The 22,994-nt window shown below is 42.2% G+C and overlaps 1 protein-coding gene across 2 annotated transcripts; it reads left to right on the plus strand.

Annotated features, from left to right (window-relative positions):
• The first annotated feature begins 4,456 nt into the window (after positions 1-4,456).
• On the plus strand, positions 4,457-7,584 carry LOC132892768 (H-2 class II histocompatibility antigen, A-R alpha chain-like). Of its 2 annotated transcripts, none has more exons than XM_060931137.1 (5): positions 4,457-4,719; positions 4,993-5,238; positions 6,694-6,975; positions 7,068-7,197; positions 7,278-7,584. In XM_060931137.1, exons 1-4 carry the CDS (start codon positions 4,662-4,664, stop codon positions 7,187-7,189), a joined length of 708 nt encoding a protein of 235 aa, XP_060787120.1. In that variant the 5' UTR covers positions 4,457-4,661; the 3' UTR covers positions 7,190-7,197; positions 7,278-7,584. The 2 variants fall into 2 exon arrangements, with proteins under 2 accessions (XP_060787120.1, XP_060787121.1); XM_060931138.1 differs by having other exon boundaries at positions 4,460-4,719; positions 5,083-5,238.
• Positions 7,585-22,994: the final 15,410 nt, after the last annotated feature.

Raw genomic sequence — 22,994 nt, forward strand, 5'->3', positions numbered from 1 at the left:
GAGCACCTTTGACAAAATCTACGCCAGGGCTGCCTCTCTAACAGAAGACCCTGACTTGTCTCACAGGGTCAAAAGAAGGCTGCTTAATCCCCATCAGTCCTACAGAGCACTTTATGATTCCATCCACGACAACTTGCGCACTCAAATAACTCAGCGCTTTCAACACCTCGACCGCTTGCGCTTCATGGAGCTTTTGGATGCGGCGAAATTCGACTCGTTCAAAATATCATTTCCTACGCAGCTACTGTCAAATTTGATGGAGACATATGGCCACCTTTTTGATCAAGAAAAGCTGAGAATCGAACTGCAGCATTTTTATCACAATGCAGAAATAAATTCATCAAGAAAACTTTGCGATGCCCTTGGCTTCATGAAGTCCAGCGGTCTTGATGGGGCGATGCCACAGTTGTACAGGCTCATGTCCCTGATTGGAACAATTGGCGCAACCTCTGCAGGGGTTGAAAGGAGTTTTCCGTGCCTCAAGAGAATTAAAACGTACACACGCATCGCAATGGGGCAGGAGAGATTAAAACATCTGGCCATTATTTCAATTGAAAAAAAGATTCTCAAGACACTCCAAAAAGATCCAGCGTGGTACGATCAGGTCACAGATAGATTTGCAAATCAGACAGCACGGAGAATTGACTTGATATATAAATAGGGAGCCTCAATCAGTTGGCCTGAATCATTCCTTAACATCAGTGTTTGTCTTAAACACGGCTATATCCCATGTAAATAGTTGTGAAATAATGTTATTGTTGTTCTTTTACTTGTTGACTGTTGCCAGTTGTTTGACACCGTGGAAAGGATGTTAATGAATTATTCAGGAAAAACTATTATCAACTCAACCCGTGCGTGTAACTATAGCCGGTCCAGCAGGTGCGGTCGCACTGGGGCCCGTGACCTTCAACCAAGCATTCCTTCCTCCCTCACTTTTACAAAAGCCAGCCGCCACTGATATGAACACATACAGCACAAACACAGTGACGTCTAGTGGAGATACTGAGGCATCAGTGTTCATTTCAAATACATAATAGTACAGTCCAGAGTTCATACAGTTTGAAAAACAGCCTTTCAGTCCAATTCAAGGTTACAGATATGTTCTTTATTTATCTTTTAGAGAGGCCGTGAACATAAGAGAAAGGAACAGAGCTGACAAAGTGTGACCTTTGAAAGTGTTGGTGGATTTGATTGAGGGGAAAGTCCTAAAATATTCAGACTGTGTATTATTTTGTTTTACCGGTTGAGTTGTTGTGAGCATTCTGTAAAGTGCCTGTTGGAGAAATAAAGCAAGACCCAAAGCTAAGTCAAAATCTGCTGGTCTCCTGAGTCCTCCTTCCCATCCACCTGCACACATACCAGGTTCGACAGTCTTTATATACAGGAAATTACTGCATAAAATATCTCTTCCTTATCTGACAAAGTTCGTAAATAAAGAGCTACATATCACTAAACCAAGCACTCCCAATCTTTTTGCAGTCAGGAACAACTTTAACTGTAGAATAAACTTCACAGATCCCCACCAAACATATCATTATTGGAATGTGAACAATAATCTCATCTCATCTCATTATCTCTAGCCGCTTTATCCTGTTCTTCAGGGTTGCAGACAAGCTGGAGCCTATCCCAGCTGACTACAGGCGAAAGGTGGGGTTCACCCTGGACAAGTCGCCAGGTCAGTGAACAATAATAGTTTGGATATTTATTTTTTTTAGTATAATAAACCCTGGTTGTGCAGTGGTTAGCACTGTTGCCTCACAGCAAGAAGGTTCTGGGTTCGACCTTGTGGCCAGCTGGGGTCTTTCTGTGTGGCGTTTCCTCCAGGTTTTCTGATTTCCTCCCACAGTCCAAAGACATGCAGATTAGATCAACTGGCTCCTCTAAATTTCCCATTGGTGTGAATGTGAGTGTGATGGCTGTTCATCTCTGTGTTAGTCCTGCAATAGGCTGGTGAGCTGCCCAGGGTGAACTCCGACTCTCACCTGAAATCATCTGGGATTGGCTTCAGGAACCCCCTCAACCCTGATAGATAAACAATATACATAATGGATGGATAGTTTAATTATTACTGATTATGCTTCACAGACCCCCAGGGTGTCCTCAGATAACATTTTGAGAAGCATTGCATTAAATCAGTTAAGGTCCTCAGCATTTTATTAAAATTATTTGATGGTATAATATACACTCAGACTATCAGACCTCTGGTTTGAACCTAAGCTTGGTTTATTGTTTGTGTGGAATTTTGCATGTTCTCCCTGAGTTCCAGAGATTCCCCCAGGATTTCTTTTATCTTTTTTTCATGTTATTGCAATGGGGTAAATCACAACCCACAATTATCCATGTTATTATATTTTATGTTGTGGTGATGATGATGATGATGATGATGATTAGCCTGTTTGACTGGTCACTTGAACCGAAATGTGTTCAAATAAAACCTCAATCACTATTGAGGATGAAAAGGAAAAAGAGAAGACAATTTTACCAGAAGCAGCTTTAACAGAAATGTACAAATCAAAGTGAGTGCGCTAGCCAGTTAGCCGACATGCTATAAAATGAGTGAAGCTTCTTCAGGAGCGATTTCCACTAGAGGAGCAAAACTGAACAGAACATTTGTTCACATTGTGTCTGAAATGTGAGTTACTACGACACTATACAGTTACTTTGTCGGATACGATATTAATTTCTTCTTTACAGTCTTGTTGTAAAAAGGAAATTTGGTGGTTGGGATTAGCTACAGCACTCGGCCTGCAGTTTTGTGTCTACAGCTGAATCACAGCCATGTGGATATTTAGTATCACCACGCTCCTGTGAGTTCGTTATTGCTTCATTATCGCCTGTTTGAATGGATCCCAAACGAGTGGCCACTATTTTCCTGGCATTATAAAAAAAAAAAAAAAAAAAAACTGATTCAAAACTATGTCCATGTTAGATGTTTTTATAGACTCAAACTAAAGCAACAAATTTCATTAAATTCAGAAAAGTATGATTTCAGGAGCCATAAAAACAAAGGCAGTTTTTTTTTTTCTCCTAAAAATCAGAGGACTCTTGATTCTGCAGCTTTCGGTCTTCTTTCTCCTTCGCTCATCTCCTCCTCAGGACAATCATCAGAAAGAGACACGGCCAGATGAGGTGTCATGAACAAACAAATGAATCTTACTGTTCTTGATTATTTATTTTTTCAGACTTATTAGATCATAGATTTGATTATTCACTACTCAGTATCATGATAACTTTCATATTTCTCAATAAAAATCATGTTAAATTATCTGACTGAGCCCGAGTCAGAAGTCAGTGATAAGTGTACGATCTGTCTGAAAACCACTGAAACTAAACACTATACCTCGGTACAATTAAAATAAAATCCATCCACTGTTCAGTAAATATCTGCTAGCTCACGAGCTGTTAATTAGCAGCAAAAGCTAGCTACATAAATGGAGGTTACCTTCGCAACAGACCAATTTCCATATTATATCTGTTGGAGTGACAACTGGTTCTGCCACGTTTGCCAAAATTTCCAGAACTCCAGTCTGGCACACTGAATTATGGGATTGTCTTCTGACTGGGACAGTCCTTTTCTCAGGAGCGCACAGATGCTGCCCCAAGAATGCTGGATGCCGTCTTCTGACTGGAACGCACCAGTCCTTCAGTGCACTTGGAATTAAACATTTAATTGTGGTTTTCTACTGGACTACTGGTTGAGATGTGTCTGTGCAAAAAGTGAAACATAGTTCAGTTCAGGAACCCTTGTGGGTTTTTTAGAAATACTAAAGTAAAAGATGTGGGAATTTGACTACGCAGGCCGCCACACATATAATGTGCACTACAGAGTGTATACAGTGTTTACACAATGCTATCTAAGACCGTCTGTAGTGAACTGTACAGAACACCACAGCAGATTTATTCACAAGAAAAGAGACGCCAGTACGTGTTTACTGACAAAACTACTTACGGTACAGATATCACTTCTAGCACAGACACTTTGTTTATTTTGTTTTTATTGTTATAAAATGTGTACGATGCCAAACATAAAATAGAACAGGATACACAGCTTTTCATGTCTTTCTTTTCTTTTTTTAATTCTAAACCCCTTTTTCTATGTCAAGAACAAAAGCTCAAAATTTCAGGAGCTGTAAAAATTAATGTCATTGTTGTTTGTTTAAACTTTGAAACCTAAACTTTTATTTTGTATTATTATTTCAGACCCTTTATTTATTTATTTTTATTTATTTTTTTTTTACTATTTCAGGCACAAAAGCTCAAAAATTCAGGAATTATTATTATTATTATTATTATTATTTATGTTTTCTTGTTTGTTTGACCTTTGAAACCTAAAGACTATTCAGGATTTTAATATTGCTCTGATTTCTCGCTTTCTCTCCTGCTTGCTTTTCGTTTCTTCCTTTTTGTGCTCCCAGTGTTTTAATTCTTTGTGTTTGTAATGATCAGCGCACCTCAGTATGGAAAGAGTAAAGGATCAGGAATTGTGAAACTCACTTGAGTGTCTGCCTGAACCCAGCTGACTGTGAGGAGAGAACTGATCTGATTGGATGATTTATTTATCACTGACTCTGCACTCGGCTGTATTTCTGTCTCTATTCAGTGTGTGGAAGTCAGTGACAAGTGAATTCATCTGAGCTGCTGGTTTACTGACAAACTTCAGGATGAAATTATTTCTCATCTTTTTCACACTAATGTGTGTGAGGGACACTGAATCACAGTGTAAGTGAGATATTTATTTATGTGTAAATTTGCTGTAATATTTTTCCCCAGTGGTAATTAGAAGAGTGTATATAAAGTGTTAATGGTGGTGTTTTGGTTATTCAGCTGTAGAGCTTGATTTAAATGAGACAGATCGTTTCAGATCATCACAAAAATGATGTGATTTTGTCAGTGATAATGATGTTTTTATCTCACTGTAGTAACAGGCTGCTGCAGTTTGAATGTGTGTGTGTGTGTGTGTGTGTGTGTGTGTGTGTGTGTGTGTTTCTCCAGTTAAACATCACAGACTGGAACTACTCGAATGTTCAGAGAAGAATAAGGAGTTTATGTGGGGGTCCGATGGAGATGAGGAGTTTTATGCAGATTTTGAGAAGAAGAAAGGAGTGATAATGCTGCCTCCCTTCGCTGATCCAGCGGAGTTCCCCGGAGTGTACGAGTATGCCGAGGCTAACATGCCCATCTGCCAACAAAACTTACAGGTGTCGAATAAAGCCTTTAAAGACCAGCCGGTGCCACAGGGTGAGAAACTCAGTGTTTATAGGAGCACAAATTGACCTTGATGATATTGAGTCTAAAATGATTTTCCAGCATGAAGATGTGAGATTTGTTGTAGATTTGACTGTAAATCACTGACCATTACACTGTCAGTAAACTACAGGAACAATCACAGTCTCCAGCCTGTAAAGCTCTCATTTACTGTACAATACTCTAATCTCACAGCCGACACTACAGCACTGCTGTCTCACACTATTTTCATTTCATAAAGGCTTTTTATTCGACTAAAACATCCCAGAATGCACCACATCATCACAGCAGCTGTTTGCTTCGCCCCAAACACAAACTATTTATCAGTTAAATTTATAGAAATGAAGAAAGTTCTCTCTGAACAGAGTAACTGTTGAAGTGTGGGGTTTGTAAATCTAAATAAATCTTTGCTTTTATTTCTATCCCCAACACACACACACGCGCACACACACACACACACACACACACACACACACACACACACACACACACACACACACACACACACACACACACACACCAATTATGGATTATGGAGCTAAAGGTAGATATTATAATTGACTTGCTAGAAAATGTGAAGATGATCTGAGGCAGTAGGATGGCACATTACTCAGTCGTGAACACAAGCAGAGGGTTTATTTGTAAAAGTCATGTTCCATGTTCTTTCTCTGGCATCTGTTTATCATCTATAAATGCTGAATGAAGTGTAATCCATTACATTTTATGTTTAATAAACCTGTAAAAAGCTGCTGTCCTTAGAATTCACATTTAAAATCACAGCTTAGATTCCAGATTCCTGTTGGTTATTATTATATGGACACGAGTGTTTTACTGGGAAATACATCACTCATATTTTTCATAGGAGCTACATCCGGGACCTGAGTAACACAGTCTCCAATATCTTCACTCATGAGGAAATTGATGGATTGTTTTGATAAATTTGGGGACTTTTTGTTTGTGAATGTGTCAATAGAATAAAAAGAAAATCACACATTGGCTTGAAGATATGAAGTTTATCTTCTCATGTTGAAAAACTCACATTTTTCATATGAAATACATCGTGGACCTGAATGACATTATTCCTAATATGTCACTCTGATGATGTCACTCCCAGTGTTTTCCCACTGACGAGACGTGTGTTGTCAAAATGGTGAACCGTTTCAAAATTAAAATACTTTTGATTAACGAGGGTTTTTTTTATGTTCATATAATACAAATAAAATTACATATTGGCTTGAAGATATGAAGTTTATTTTCTCATGTTGAAAAATATTTCACTCATTCGCTTCACTCCCTCATGATGTATCCATTCACCACTCAAAGATAAACTTCATATCTTCGCACCACCGTGTAACATCCTCTACATATAGACAGCCAGAAGAAATAATGAATGTATCACAGTCTCAGAGTCATAACAATGGTGCACATGTGCTTTATATTTTTCTCCAGATGCCCCACAAAGCTCCATCTATCCCAAACAAAAGATGCAGCTGGGTTCAGAGAACATGCTCATCTGTCATTCCGCACGATTTTTCCCTCCACCTGTTACTGTACGCTGGACCAAAAACAGTGTAGATGTGACGGAACAATCCACCCTCAGCCGCTATTACCCGAATGAGGACAACACCTTCAACCAGTTCTCCCACCTGCCCTTCACTCCACAGGAAGGAGACGTTTACAGCTGCACGGTGGAGCACAAGGCCCTGGAGACGCCCGACACCAAGACATGGGGTGAGACGGAGAGTTGAACTACTGATTCAGTCTTTCCTTAGAGTAGAAATAACCGTGTGTGTGTGTGTGTGTGTGTGTGTGTGTGTGTGTAGAGGTGGATGTTGAGCTTCCCAGTGTGGGTCCCTCTGTGTTCTGTGGAGTGGGTCTGGCTGTCGGACTGCTCGGAGTCGCTACTGGAACTTTCTTCCTCGTCAAAGGAAACAGATGTAACTGACACTTCAGGTAACAACTCGAATAAAACATTATATTTATAATATTTAATACACTGTTTCTCCCTGATACACCTGTTTCTGTGTTTTCAGCCAGAAGTAAAGAGTTTAGAGAAGATTTAGATTCTGACCATGAATTCTCATTTTGATTTTTCACTGAGGAAACTGTTCATCCACTAGAGTTTAATTCATCTGTTAAACCATGTAAGGTTTTTTTTAAAAATATAAAACGTTGTTGCTTGTTCCACTGTACACCTGTTGTTTTATTTCTTAAATCTGTGTGTAAAAATCTGTTGTTTTTCTTTTCCAATTTATCTAAAATCTAATTAATATTTGAAAATGCAAATGAAAAGGAATGAGTACCTGCAAATAATTAAAAAATAAACTTTATTTCCATGAATGTGAATGATGATGTCATTTGTTTCCATATTGATTATATATTCAGTAACTTGATCCACCAGTAAAACAATCTCTGTATTCGTCTAGTTTGGAAATATATTGCCACAATCGTTACAGAAAACTCACACACACACACACACACACACACATCACATGTAACATATTTCAGATATAATGTAATCACGTGTGAGAAGCAGTGGGTTCCACCTTATTATGCCCTTAAATTGCACGTGTGAAAACAATGTACGATCACATTTGCAATTTTTATATATATATATAAAAGGTCCCCCCTCCTCCGCCGTGCGAAGCCTTTGAAAAATTGAGGCTACAATGGGACATTCTGAGGCTGTCTGAGAGGGAAATTGTAACAAATTGTTTGTCAACAGTGAAAAAGAAAATAAAACTTTGTCACAAACACTTAATTCAAATTCTAATACCTCATGATTCAAATTGAAATTTATAATTCAAATTCAAATGAATCAAACTTAAAGTATTAAACATTCACCAGAGAAATCTATTTTCTTATACTAGAATAAGGCAGAGTTAGTTGTTCAAAATGAAAAAAAAAAATTGGAGAGCAAAATTTTCTTTAAAAAGGAAACTAAAAAAGTAAACATTGTAAAGTTGGAATCCAACCCAAATCACAAAGTTTGAAACCATGCAAAAAAATGTAAGTGCGCTAAAAAAACAAAAAAATACTTGAACTTTTTCCTGGAACTCGGTCTTTCTCTCATTTTACTTTTCCACTGAACACTCGGTGTCTTTATCAGAGCAAGACATCTGGTCTTCATTCGTCACAGATTCCGCGACACCGCTGTCACACCGCTCAGTCGGCGCGTCCTTCAGTGAGGCCCCGGAACCGGCAGTATGGACCGATCCCTCAATTGTCGCGATCTCGCCATCGGAAACATCTTTATCTGCTTTGTGACAGAAAAAAGAAGTCATCTTCTTCTGCCCAGGACAGTCTTTGCCTTTCTTCAGTTTCGTGCCGCGGGACATCTTTAAATGCCCAAGTGTCAACAAAAACAACTCGAGAACTTCTGTCAAAAGTTCCCGCGCCCGTGGGTGAAAGGTCATTCAGTCTCGAGAAATCTTGCTCTACAAGTCAGTTGACCTTGTATGTAACCCATGTCAAATCGCACAAGAGCAACTGCAACAAGTAAACAACTAAACAACATGGCGCCTCGGTGTGGAAAACGCCAATTCAGATCGTTTTTGCACCATCTGGCGGTGTATCTACTATGATTGGAATATTTTTGGAGTAATTATAACGTATTTGATGATCAGACACATTGTCACGTGGTGTTGCTGGGATGTTTTCACAGAGGAAAGATCGTTTTGAGAAAGACTGCATGTTGTGCAGTAAGTGCGTGTGCCTAAGTGTGACTTGGGATTCAATCGGCATTTCGGTAAGGGGGCGCACGCCGAGAGTAAGAGGGTGCAGCGCCCCTGTTCCCCGGTTTAGACGAAAGCATACACACACACACACACACACACACACACACACACTGGTATGCAAAAGTTTGGGCACCCCTGGTCAAAATTGCTGTTACTGTGAACAGTTAAGCAAGTTGAAGATGGAATGATCTCCAAAAGGCATAAAGTTAAAGATGACTCATTCCCTTTATATTTTAAGCAAAAACAATTTTTTATATTTTCATCTTTTACATTTTCAAAAAAGGAAAAGGGCCCGAAGCAAAGGTTTGGGCACCCTGCATGGTTAGTACCTACTGTACAACCCCGATTCCAAAAAAGTTGGGACAAAGTCCAAATTGTAAATAAAAACGGAATGCAATAATTTACAAATCTGAAAAACTGATATTGTATTCACAATAGAACATAGACAACATATCAAATGTCGAAAGTGAAACATTTTGAAATTTCATGCCAAATATTGGCTCATTTGAAATTTCATGACAGCAACACATCTCAAAAAAGTTGGGACAGGGGCAATAAGAGGCTGGAAAAGTTAAAGGTACAAAAAAGGAACAGCTGGAGGACCAAATTGCAACTCATTAGGTCAATTGGCAATAGGTCATTAACATGACTGGGTATTAAAAGAGCATCTTGGAGTGGCAGCGGCTCTCAGAAGTAAAGATGGGAAGAGGATCACCAATCCCCCTAATTCTGCACCGACAAATAGTGGAGCAATAGCAGAAAGGAAATCAACAGTGTAAAATTGTAAAGAGTTTGAACATATCATCATCTACAGTGCATAATATCATCAAAAGATTCAGAGAATCTGGAAGAATCTCTGTGCATAAGGGTCAAGGCCGGAAAACCATACTGGATGCCAGTGATCTTCGGGCCCTTAGACGGCACTGCATCACATACAGGCATGCTTCTGTATTGGAAATCACAAAATGGACTCAGGAATATTTCCAGAGAACATTATCTGTGAACACAATTCACTGTGCCATCCGCCGTTGCCAGCTAAAACTCTATAGTTCAAAGAAGAAGCCGTATCAAAACATGATCCAGAAGCGCAGACATCTTCTCTGGGCCAAGGCTCATTTAAAATGGACTGTGGCAAAGTGGAAAACTGTTCTGTGGTCAGACGAATCAAAATTTGAAGTTCTTTATGGAAATCAGGGACGCCGTGTCATTCGGACTAAAGAGGAGAAGGACAACCCAAGTTGTTATCAGCGCTCAGTTCAGAAGCCTGCATCTCTGATGGTATGGGGTTGCATTAGTGTGTGTGGCATGGGCAGCTTACACATCTGGAAAGACAGGGGCAATAAGAGGCTGGAAAAGTTAAAGGTACAAAAAAGAAACAGCTGGAGGACCAAATTGCAACTCATTAGGTCAATTGGCAATAGGTCATTAACGTGACTGGGTATAAAAAGAGCATCTTGGAGTGGCAGCGGCTCTCAGAAGTAAAGACAGGAAGAGGATCACCAATCCCCCTAATTCTGCACCGACAAATAGTGGAGCAATAGCAGAAAGGAGTTCAACAGTGTAAAATTGTAAAGAGTTTGAACATATCATCATCTACAGTGCATAATATCATCAAAAGATTCAGAGAATCTGGAAGAATCTCTGTGCATAAGGGTCAAGGCCGGAAAACCATACTGGATGCCCGTGATCTTCGGGCCCTTAGACGGCACTGCATCACATACAGGCATGCTTCTGTATTGGAAATCACAAAATGGACTCAGGAATATTTCCAGAGAACATTATCTGTGAACACAATTCACTGTGCCATCCGCCATTGCCAGCTAAAACTCTATAGTTCAAAGAAGAAGCCGTATCAAAACATGATCCAGAAGCGCAGACATCTTCTCTGGGCCAAGGCTCATTTAAAATGGACTGTGGCAAAGTGGAAAACTGTTCTGTGGTCAGACGAATCAAAATTTGAAGTTCTTTATGGAAATCAGGGACGCCGTGTCATTCGGACTAAAGAGGAGAAGGACGACCCAAGTTGTTATCAGCGCTCAGTTCAGAAGCCTGCATCTCTGATGGTATGGGGTTGCATTAGTGTGTGTGGCATGGGCAGCTTACACATCTGGAAAGACACCATCAATGCTGAAAGGTATATCCAGGTTCTAGAGCAACATATGCTCCCATCCAGATGACGTCTCTTTCAGGGAAGACCTTGCATTTTCCAACATGACAATGCCAAACCACATACTGCATCAATTACAGCATCATGGCTGCGTAGAAGAAGGGTCCGGGAACTGAACTGGCCAGCCTGCACTCCAGATCTTTCACCCATAGAAAACATTTGGTGCATCATAAAATGGAAGATACGACAAAAAAGACCTAAGGCAGTTGAGCAACTAGAATCCTACATTAGACAAGAATGGGTTAACATTCCTATCCCTAAACTTGAGCAACTTGTCTCCTCAATCCCCAGATGTTTACAGACTGTTGTAAAGAGAAAAGGGGATGTCTCACAGTGGTAAACATGGCCTTGTCCCAACTTTTTTGAGATGTGTTGTTGTCATGAAATTTAAAATCACCTAATTTTCCTCTTTAAATGATACATTTTCTCAGTTTACACATTTGATATGTCATCTATGTTCTATTCTGAATAAAATATGGAATTTTGAACCTTCCACATCATTGCATTCCGTTTTTATTTACAATTTGTACTTTGTCCCAACTTTTTTGGAATCTGGGTTGTAGTAACACCTATGGAATCAATTTTGCCACAAAATTGCTTCCATAAAAATCTACAATGGAATCCCTCAAGAGGCACAAGCTGAAGGTTTTGCCCTGGCCCTCACAGTCCCCTGACCTAAACATCATTGAAAATCTATGGCTAGATCTCAAAAGAGCAGTGCTGGGTTGCTTGCTTTGGTTATTATTGTATTGTGTGCATGTAGTGTCTGTGTGTGGGTTTGTTCCGCTTATCCTTTAAAGGCAAAACGGCAGTGGCGCAATCGGGTTGGAAAACCTCAGCAGTTGGTCTTCATACAAGTAAGTGGTTTGGCTTTTTCTATTAAGATGGCGTCAGAGTTACAGGAACTTAAGGACCTGGTCCAGCAATTAAAACTGGACAATGAGCGCCTGCGTTGGGAACAGGCAGAAGCTCAGGCTGCACTGTCTAACCCGACAGGTGTGTCGGGTGGTAGTGGGAATAATCGTTCTGCTTCTTCTTCCTCTGCCCCTCAGTCAGCTGCTTCATATGATCGTTTGCTTTATATTCCCAGAGAACGGAAGTGCCCCAAGTTCCGTGGCCCTGGTGGCATGGGGGTGGCCGAGTGGATCGAAGAGGTACGTGCTAGTATCCGTGCCAGACATCTGAACTTGGTAGACCAAGCCGATTTCATTTACGACCATTTGGAAGGTGAGGCTAAGAACGAAATCAAATTTAGGCCTGACTCTGATCGTGAAGACCCAGAGAAAATTTTGTCCATTCTTAACAACCTATATGGTTGTTCTCAGTCTTATGTCTCATTGCAGGAGGCTTTCTTTTCTCGCCGGCAAGGTGAAGGAGAATCCCTGCAGGAATACTCGCATACTCTGTTTCGCCTTATGGATCAAGTAGTAACTAGTGCTCCTGACAGGGTTCCAAATTCAGATGTCTTGCTAAGGGACCAATTTATTGAGAATGTGCTCGATCCTTCTCTCCGCAGAACCCTGAAACAAAGTGTCCGTGCCAACCCTCTGCTGACTTTGCTGGAGGTTCACGACGAGGCCTTAAGGTGGGAGCAAGAGGGGAGAATGACCGAAGGTAGGCCAAGGAGTTATTCTGTGCCTTCCCTTTGTGCTGCAGTTGCGTCTAGGGCACCCCCCGCTGCTTCCACCTCCGTTGAGGCCCGTGAGGGGCCGTTTTCTGAGATTTCCAAGATTAAACAAATGCTAGAGTGACAGCAAGAGCAGCTTAATCAACTCTCTCAACAGGTCATGCAGATTCAGAACACCACGCGGCCGCATTCGAGAAGTCGCAATGACCCCGTGATTTGTAGATGCTGTAACCAGCCTGGTCATTACGCTAGCCATTGCGATAATGAACGCGCCCCCCAAACTTTTCAGGCTCATCCGCCATCTAGGCTACCTAACTCTAGCCGGCCGTCGGAAAACTAGCACCCTCTGGAGTGCAGAGCCACATTTCAGATGGGGTTAAGTTGGGCTCGACTGGCGCTGGTGTTAACCAGTCCACCGTATCCCAGGTCGTGGGGGCTTGTCCCTATGTCCCTGTGTGCATCGGTGGCGTTGAATTGCAGTGCTTATTGGACACCAGCTCTATGGTTTCTACTATGCCGGAGTCCTTTTTCTTTCAAAATTTCAAGGAGCAGCTTCAAACCTGTAATTGGTTGCAGTTGAAGGCGGCTAATGGACTTGATATTCCCTATCTCGGCTATGCCGAGTTTGATGTTTCTGTTTTTGGTAAGATCATTCCCAGGCGAGGCATATTGGTGGTGAAGGATAGCCCGACTGCCATTCTGTGTCCTGGTGTGCACGGTGTCTTGGGGATGAACATTATCACTCAGTGCTATGAGGAACTGTTTAAACAACATGGCTCTGCTTTGTTCGATGCCTCCGGAAGGCTACCTGTGGCTGCAGTGTGGTGGCAAGCTTTTCAAGCTTGCCATTCCTCGCCACCAGAAGAACGTCGGGCAGGTGTAGCGAAGGTCAGAGGATGATATCCTATCTACATACCCGGGGGCACAGTGCGTTTAGTGCCAACTACTTGTGCTCAGCGGTTCTCGGTCCAACCTTGCACGGTACTCCTCGAGCCATCCAATAGGCTAGATGCCCAATCCATTGATGTGGTAGTACCATCCACTGTAGTGAAGGTCGTCAGGGGTACAGCCTATATTCCTGTGGCCAACGTTGGCACTCAGACTGCCAAATTGTACCCCAGGTCTGTACTAGGCTGTTTGAGTGCCGTCCAGGTGGTTAGCCTACCCCCTGGGATTCGTGAAGTGGTGGAGCCGGTAGCTGGGCCTGCCACAGTCGTTGCAGTTGTTCACGCCCAGGAACAACAGCCAGATAAGATTGAGGCCTTGGTCCAGGCGATGGACTTATCAGCTCTTTCAGAGTCAGAACAAGGGAAAGTGCGGGCATTATTGCAGAAGCATAAGTCTGTTTTCTCCATGCATGAGGGTGACTTAGGCTGCACTGATCTGATCCAACATGAAATCCCTCTCCTTGATAATGCCCCTATTCACCAGCGCTATCGTAGGATTCCACCCTCCGACTATGAGGCTGTGAAATCTCATATTCACCAACTTTTGGAGGCTCGTGTGATAAGGGAGAGCTGTAGTCCCTATGCCTCACTGATAGTGTTAGTAAGGAAGAAGAACGTCAGTTTAAGGCTTTGTGTGGACTATCGTCAGCTTAATAGTAAGACTCGTTGTGATTCCTTTCCTCTGCCTCGAATTGAAGAATAGCTGGATGCACTTTGTGGGGCCCGCTGGTCCTCAACTATGGATTTAGCCAGCGGGTACAATCAGGTTCCCATTGCCAAGCCAGATCGTATGAAAACAGCCTTTTGCACTCCATTTGGCCTCTTCGAATTCAATCGAATGCCTTTTGGTTTGTGTAATGCCCCGAGCACTTTTCAGCGACTCATGGAGCGCATGTTCGGAGCTCAACACTTTGAGACCCTCTTGCTTTACCTTGATGACATTATCGTGTTTTCTGCATCCGTGGACCAACATCTGGAACAGTTAGACTCTGTGCTTACACGTCTTTATCGAGAAGGTCTCAAGGTGAAGCTTGAGAAATGTTGTTTTTTTCAGGCAGAAGTGCGTCATGTCATCTCCAAGGATGGTGTATCCACCGACCCCGATAAAGTGGCTGCAGTGGCCACTTGGGCGCTTCCCCAAAGTGTAGCAGAGTTGAGATCCTTCTTAGGCTTTGCCAGCTACTATCGCCGCTTTGTAAAGGGGTTTGCTAAGGTGGCTGCACCCCTTCATCGACTTGTGGCAAAAGTAGATAAGGGTAGTCAGGGCCGTCGCATCCCGCTACAAGGTGCCTGGTCTGAGTTATGTTCCCAAAGCTTCGAAGAACTGAAAAGCCACCTGGTGAGTGCAACCGTTCTGGCATATGCGGATTTCTCATGCCCTTTCATCCTGGAGGTGGACACGAGCCATAGTGGCTTTTGGAGGCTTGGGAGGCGACCTAGCGGCCAGGAACGTAAAACGCTGTCTAGACCCGTCCTCGAATTGTTGCATCAGTGGGAGAGAATAGTGGAACGTGATTCTGTCCTGCATCGTCGGGTTTGTCGATCCGATGGGGGTGAGGACATTTGGCAGGTGCTTCTCCCAGCCACTTTGTGTGATGAAATCTTGCAACAGTTGCACCAAGGTCATGGACACCAGGGGGTAGAGAGGACCACGGAGTTGGTTCGGGCCCGGTGTTATTGGCCGAGGATGTATGAGGACATCAAAGAGTGGTGTCGGCGGTGTGAGCGCTATACCCTGGCAAGGGCCGATGCATTGGGGAAGGCCCCCATGGGCCACCTGGTGGCCGCCAAACCTAACCAGGTTTTGGCAATAGACTTTACCATGCTGGATATGGCTCGCGATGGGAAGGAACACGTGTTGGTTATGAAGGATGTGTTCTCGAAGTTCACTCAAGCAGTGCCCACGTCTGACCAGAGAGCCTCCACTGTTGCTGGTATTTTGGTGCGTGAGTGGTTTTATAAATTTGGCATCCCAGCCCGTATACATTCGGATCAGGGGAGGAATTTCGAGATTGCGCTGGTGCACCAATTGTGCCAACTGTATGGAATAATTAAAACCCGTACCATGCCATATCACCCCCAAGGGAACACCCAATGCAAGCGTTTCAATAGAACCCTACATGGTCTTCTTTGCGCACTGCCTGCATCGAGTAAAGCAGAGTGGCCTCGTTATCTACCACAAATTCTCTTCTGTTATAATACAACTGTACATCAGACCACAGGAGAGTCCCCCTATTTACTGATGTTCAGACAGGAGCCCAATTTGCCGGTTGACTTCCTGTTGGGGAGGGTCCCTGCTCAGACTGCAGGGACAGTTAGCGATTGGGTTCTAGAACACAGAGGGCGCCTACAGGTGGCCTTTGATGGGGCCCGGGACTGCATTGAACTGGCTGCACGTCTTCGTAAGGAGAGACATGATTGGAAGATCTCTGATCACCCGCTTGAGGAGGGCCAGGTGGTCTACTTGTGCAACACCAGTGTACGCGGTAGGAATAAAATACAGGATGCATGGAGCCCCACTAAGTATGTTGTGCTGAAAGTGCCGGCCCCAGGGGGGTGCATTTATTCTGTTGCCCCACAGGACCAGCCGGATGATATCAGGCATGTCCATAGGTCCATCCTGAAGGCAATGTGGCCTCCAGTTGTGGCAGAGCCACGAGCACCTGCCCCGCTCATTCAGGAAGGGCCTCAATTGAAGGCCTTAGAGGAGGAATCGGGGCATTGGGTGGCATTGCGGCTTCCTAGTGAGGGTGTCCCATCGCATCCGACAAAGACTGAGGTTCCACCCAAACCACTGCCCCCTGGGGGGGTGGACAGTGATGACATGGTCTCAGTACCTAGTGCCCTGGAGGTGGTTGTTCCAGGTGATTCTGGTCAGCAGGTTTCCTCTTTGGATGGACCCCATCTGGCCAAGGGGGTGCGCCGTAGTAATCGGGAGACGGCAGGGAAGCATACAAACATCCATTACCTTCCCCGGCCAGCAATACCTTCTGGCCAAACTCACAGACCTTCAGAGTTTTCTTAGGAAGCGGGTATAGTTCTCTGGAAGTTTTTTCTTTTTTTCTTTTTTTTTGGCATGTCGTCGGGGCGACGACACAACAGCTGGGGATAGATTGTAACTGGGAGAGCGCGGATGGGGGCGGAACCATGGTGGGTGGTGAAGCGTTCTCACGGTCCTATTTAAGCACCGGACTTGGGGCGTTTCTAGAGCTGTAGCCGGTGGTTGTGGATCTGGAGAGCTGCGAATAGTTGGCTGTGCCTTCATGCTGTCCGCTTAAGCTCGTTGTGAGCTGTGCTGCTCCATTATGGTTGTCGTGGTGGACTTCATGCGGTTACAACAGACTCGGGTGTTGTGTAAGTCTTGTTGATTTGTTGTGAATGTGGAGACAGTACTGTCGTTTCGCTTGCTGTGTGTGCAGTTATTTACCTCTGCCACACCATTGTCTTGTAGAAATTTGGAAACGTTATGCGTAGCCATGCAAGAGACTGTGAAATGCGGTGTATCCAATATTTAATTAGCAAGCAGTACGACTAGCTTCAACCAGGTAAGGTTGTATGCCATGTTCACATTATTAAGTGTCTTTGAAACATGCCATTAATATGTTGTGTTTGTTTTCAGAGGTCTAACCCCAATAACCACTGCCGTTTTGCCTGGAGTGAGTGATTGCAGTTATTGTTTGTTTGCTGTGGTCCTTTGTTACTTGTTCGTCACAGCTCCCAGTTTGTTGTGAGAGACCTGTGCTACCGTGGAGCTGAAACCTGTGTGAATGTGTGTATGTGTAATTGTTGTTTTGAGTTTGTGTTTTTGTTCACTTTAGTTCTATGTGCCTGTTGCATAGTGCTGTCTTATTTTGCATTGCTTGAATGTTTGTTTGCTTTTGTTTTTTTGTTTTGTGTGTTTCGTTTTGTATCTTTATCATTGTCTGTGTAAGCTTATTTTTCCCTGTATGTTTATGCTTATTTTCGGGTTTTTTTAGCAAGCAATCCAGTTACTCCAGTAGCGTAACGTGGGACTATCCTTCCTCTAGCTCTTGGGTGGCCAACCCGCGGCTCGCGAGCCGCATGCGGCTCTTTGCCCGGTGTCATGCGGCTCTTACATTCATATCGAAGTTTGTGTTTGTGTTTTTTTTTTTTATGTGCGTGTGCGCTTTGCTTGAGTTCAGTATGGTATTTTCGTCAAATACATCTTCGCTTTGCTTGGGTATATTATGGTATTTTCAGGTCATGTCTAATGCGCATGTGCATGAGATAATCGCTAAGTTTTTGGGCAAGGTGTATCTTGTGTCAAGTAGCCTCTCAAAATGGCAATGAAAAAATGCACAGCAAAATGAAAATATGAAGACGAACATAGGACATTTTTAACAGAGTGGGAGAGTTTATACTTTTTTGTTGAACGTAATGGCAAGCCATTCTGCCTTATATGTCAGTTGTCATTAGCTCATTTCAAAGCTTCCCGCCTCCCTGAATAAGCAAGGAGCCAGATATGCAACACTAATTGAAAACCTGCACGAAAGCTTTGTAACCCAGTTCCGTGATATACAACTGAAAAGGCCACAGATTACGTTCCTCGTCGACCCATTCAATGCAGAGATGGACTGTTTGAAAGCCCCGCTTGTCACAGATGAGGCTGCGGCTGAGTTGGAGATGATCGATCTTCGTGAGGAAGACCAACCGAAACCTGTTTTGAGGGAAGGCACCATTGAGTTTTGGAAAAGTGTGCCATTGGAAAAATACCCAAATGTGAAACAGGCTGCGCTTAAGATACTGTCAATGTTTGGGTCAACATACGTCTGCGAGTCTGTGTTCTCTACCATGAAACACGTGAAGTCAAAGCATCGTTCTGTTCTGACTGACACCCATGTGAAAGAACTGCTTCGAGTGGCAATGACGGAATACAAGCCAGATTTGAAGAGGATTGTTCAAGGCAAGGAATGTCAGAAGTCCCACTAAGCAACATGCATAGTAAGTGCACACAATATTGATTGCTGTAAATGACTGGCCTGTGGTATTAGTACTGACTGAAGGAGTAAATTTTTCTCATGTTGGCGGGTGACATTTACTATTAATCTGGCTGAGCAGAGGTGCGTGCTTGAGTGTGTGTGTCTGTGAGGGAGAGAGAGAGCGAGGGGGGTCACATGTATGGTACACATGTGTGGTCATGTGTATGGTGTGGCTTTTTTTGGTAATGCCATGAGTCCCACTAAGCAGCATGCATAGTAAGTGCACACAATGTTCATTGTTAAAAATGACTGGCCTCAGCCTGTGGTCTTAGTACTGTAGGAGTAAATATGTTGGTGTGTGACATTTACTATTAATCTGGCTGAGCAGAGGTGTGTGTGTGAGAGAGAGAGGAAGGGATGGGTGATGTTCGTGTGCCCATGTGTATGATGTGGCTCTTTGCGGTAATACAGTAAAAAAATGTGGCTCTTGGTCTCCAACTGGTTGGCCACCCCTGGTCTAGCTCTCCTCCACCTGGCTCCCATGTGGAGTGATTAGGCTTATAGAGTGCAGACGTAAATCTTTTTTTCCCCTTCTCTGTGTATTTGATTTTCCTTATTGTAGTGTGTAGAACCTTAAGTTTGTAGTGTTATTGCCTTTAACGTGTTTTCCTTTTTTTTTTATTTTGCAGTGTAGGTTGTGGTGAATTTCGGTGTGGTGTGCACTGGTGGTTTCCTGTCTAGTCTGCCTATATAGCTTCTTCTCTAGGTTTATAGTAAGGGTGGTGGGGGAGTGTGAGGAAGGTAAGGGATGTCCCCTTTTTAATCAAATTGCCATTTGGTGTCTGATTTTAATGAATTCATGGTTAATTATAGTTTCCCAGTTTGTGCGGTTGCCTTGTGTCTCCATTTATAATTATTCTGTGAATAAATAAAGACATTTTGTATTGGTATTTTTCTGTTTATGTCTCTTATTATTCTAGATTATTTTTGCACATACGAATCTGTGAAGTTCTTGGGTCAGTGTTTTAGTCTTGGGGTAGCGTCCCCAAGTGGCGTAGTCGGAAATTTATTGTATCTGCCACCGGTTACACATGCAAGACAGCCCAAGAAACTTGTAGAACTGGAAGCCTTTTGCAAGGACGAATGTGTGAAAATCCCCCAGGTAAGAACTGAAAGATTATTAGCTGGCTACAAAGTGGACTTCAGTGGCGACTATGATATTGAATTAATTCAACAAAGTGTAAATTCAGTATCATAGTCGCCACTGAAGTCCACTCGATCCTTGTTTACTGTCTATGGATCGGTCACTCATCAAACAGTCCGCCAGAATCCGAGTAGGGAATGGCTGAGCGTAGCTGTCAGTCAAACACAAGTTAGCCAATGGGAATGCATTCCTGGACAGCCCACCCACACGTGAAGTTTGTGCCAAAACTGCGAGCAAAAAGTCAGGGAGCGCAAACGAGAAAGCTGGAATCGCAACCAAAATAAATTACGTCAAGCAAAACTGAGAAAGACGCGGAACAAAAATAAAAGGTTTCTGAAGAGTAATAGACTGATATTTTGCACGATTACACGAATAATTTGTTTGCCAGTCTAAAGAAATTGACTTTTTTTCCCCCTTTTTTTTGTATTTTGATTTGTCGTTTTTGTTTGATATTTCAAAAGTATTGTATGAACATTTTGGCACAAAATTGATTGCGTGTGGGGGTATGATGTAAACAAACTGTAATCTGTTGGCTATGTCAAGATCACGTGTTCAAACCGTCCAATAAAAATATCAAAAGAAAACGTCAGACATCCCGGAAGTTTCCGATTCGTTATAAGCGATCTCATTGGCTGCCGATGTTGTCCCGCACCAGACGGACAAAGCCGACTGATTTTAATCACAAAAGTTTGACCTGGTCTATTATCATTCATTAATGTGTTTATAAGTACATAATCTTTCTGCAAACTTAAATGTATGAATTAAGTTTTCTTTTCCTTTAAATATGTTTTAATCTTAATCTAGTCCATTTAATAAAGTGCCAAAATTTAAACTTTATAATATGCAGTTGCCTGACTTTTCTTTTCAGTGTATCTTAGTTATACATATATTATGGTAATTGCATCAGAAACATTCTAAATCATTACAGTTATAGTAATACAGCAACTTATTTTAAGGTGGCAGGTCTTAGGTTCAGATCCCTTTGTGATCAACAGGAGGTCATGATGATCGATTCTCTTCATTGGATTGCATAAGATGGAGCAAAACACTGTTCATATTTTCATGCACATTTTTGTTACAACACTACTTGATCAGAGATAATTAAGGGATCCCCGTAGATTTTCAATCTATCATAGACCTCAGTAATCTATAACAAAACAGTTTAACTTGCATGTTGAACTTTAAGGTGAAATTTCAAAAGTGTTTACATTAATACTTTTTAGGTCAGAAATCATTGAAACACTGGTAAAATCTGTCCTATAATCATCATGGATCTAAAACCTGAGAGCATCTATTGTCTGTGTATTATCATGGCAGAATTTAGGGTGTTTTTTTTTCTGGGGAAAACACACACACACACACACACACACACACACACATATATATATATATATATATATATATATATATATATATATATATATATATATATATATATATATATACACTGGCGCCATCTGCAGGGGGGGCACAGACCTTTTAGACCCCCCCAAAGATAAAGTTGGGGGGGGCAAAAACACCCCATTAATGAAACGTGAAAAAGTAGTAAACAGTACAGATGAATTCATGTTAACTGACGATTGAAACCAACTAAACAAATAATAGCCTAGCTTTGAATGCAAAATAAGTAATCTATAGAAACGTCACCTAAAATGTTATGATCGGACATGACCCGCCCCCTTTTCCGCTTGCAATATTCCAATGGTTGGCAGTGAGTGATTGACAGGTTGCACTCCGCAAAATTTACACGTCTTTTAGTGCTTTGCGCAGACTTAAGACCTACCTGCGGAGCACCATGACTGCTCTGTGACTGAATCACTTGGCTGTTCTTTACACACACAAGGAACATACAGACCACATTGATTTGAAAAAAATTACCAATGAGTTTATCAGCGCTTGTGACAGAAGGAGTGATGTTTTTGCGAAGTTTTAGGGCTGATGGGCTACAAGTATACTTGTTAATTTTCGTGGCCATGAAAGAGATGTGTTGTTAAAGTTTGTAAGTAAGATTAAAATTAACTGTCATATCCATTAACTCTTAACAGAAACTACATTCATGTACTTAGCCGTTTTTCTACCCAAGAATGGTTGGTCACGAGGTAGCCTTACATGCGGAAATATGAGTTTAACGCGCTTAAGCCTTTTTATGGAGTATGGTGCACGTTTTTTTTTTTTTTGCACTATTCTATTTTCTATTGTTATCAATTGGTTAAAATCATACTTAAAAGATAGAAGCTTCTTTGTTACCATGGGAAATTGTACCTCAACATCAATGTCCTTGACTTGTGGTGTCCCCCAGGGTTCGATTCTTGGACCATTACTATTCAACCTTTATATGCTCCCACTTGGGCAAATTATCAAGAACAACTCAATTTTGTATCACTGCTATGCAGATGACACCCAAATTTATTTTGCTCTATCACCTAATGATTATGCCCCCCTTGAATGTCTCTACCAGTGTATCGACCAAATCAACAACTGGATGTCACAAAATTTTCTTCAGCTGAACACAGATAAAACAGAAGTAATTCTATTTGGGAAAAAAGATGAAAGACTCAGGATTACCACTATTCTTGACACAAAGGGGATTAAAACAAAAGAAATGGTTAAAAATCTTGGTGTTTTCATTGATAGTGAGCTAAATTTTGACAGTCACATGAAAGCAATCACTAAATCGGCATTTTATCACCTAAAAAACATGTCCAAACTAAGAGGACTTATGTCAAAAAATGATCTGGAAAAACTTACACATGCCTTCATCTCTAGTAGGGTTGATTACTGCAATGGCCTTTTCACAGGCCTGCCAAAAAAGACCATCAAACAACTTCAGGTGATTCAAAATGCAGCGGCGAGGGTTCTCACACGAACAAAAAGAACAGAGCACATTACTCCAATTCTAAGGTCCCTTCACTGGCTTCCAGTAAGCTACAGAATTGACTTTAAAGCATTGCTGCTGGTGTACAAATCTCTAAATGGTACAGGGCCCAATTACCTCTCTGATATGTTGCAGTGGCCTAACCCAATCAGATCTACCAGATCACAGCAGCAAAATTTACTGGTAAAACCAGTTGTTAAAACAAAGTGTGGTGAAGCAGCTTTTAGCTACTATGCAGTACAGCTATGGAACC

This window comes from Neoarius graeffei, chromosome 10 (assembly GCF_027579695.1).
Source record: "Neoarius graeffei isolate fNeoGra1 chromosome 10, fNeoGra1.pri, whole genome shotgun sequence".
NCBI lineage: Eukaryota > Metazoa > Chordata > Actinopteri > Siluriformes > Ariidae > Neoarius > Neoarius graeffei.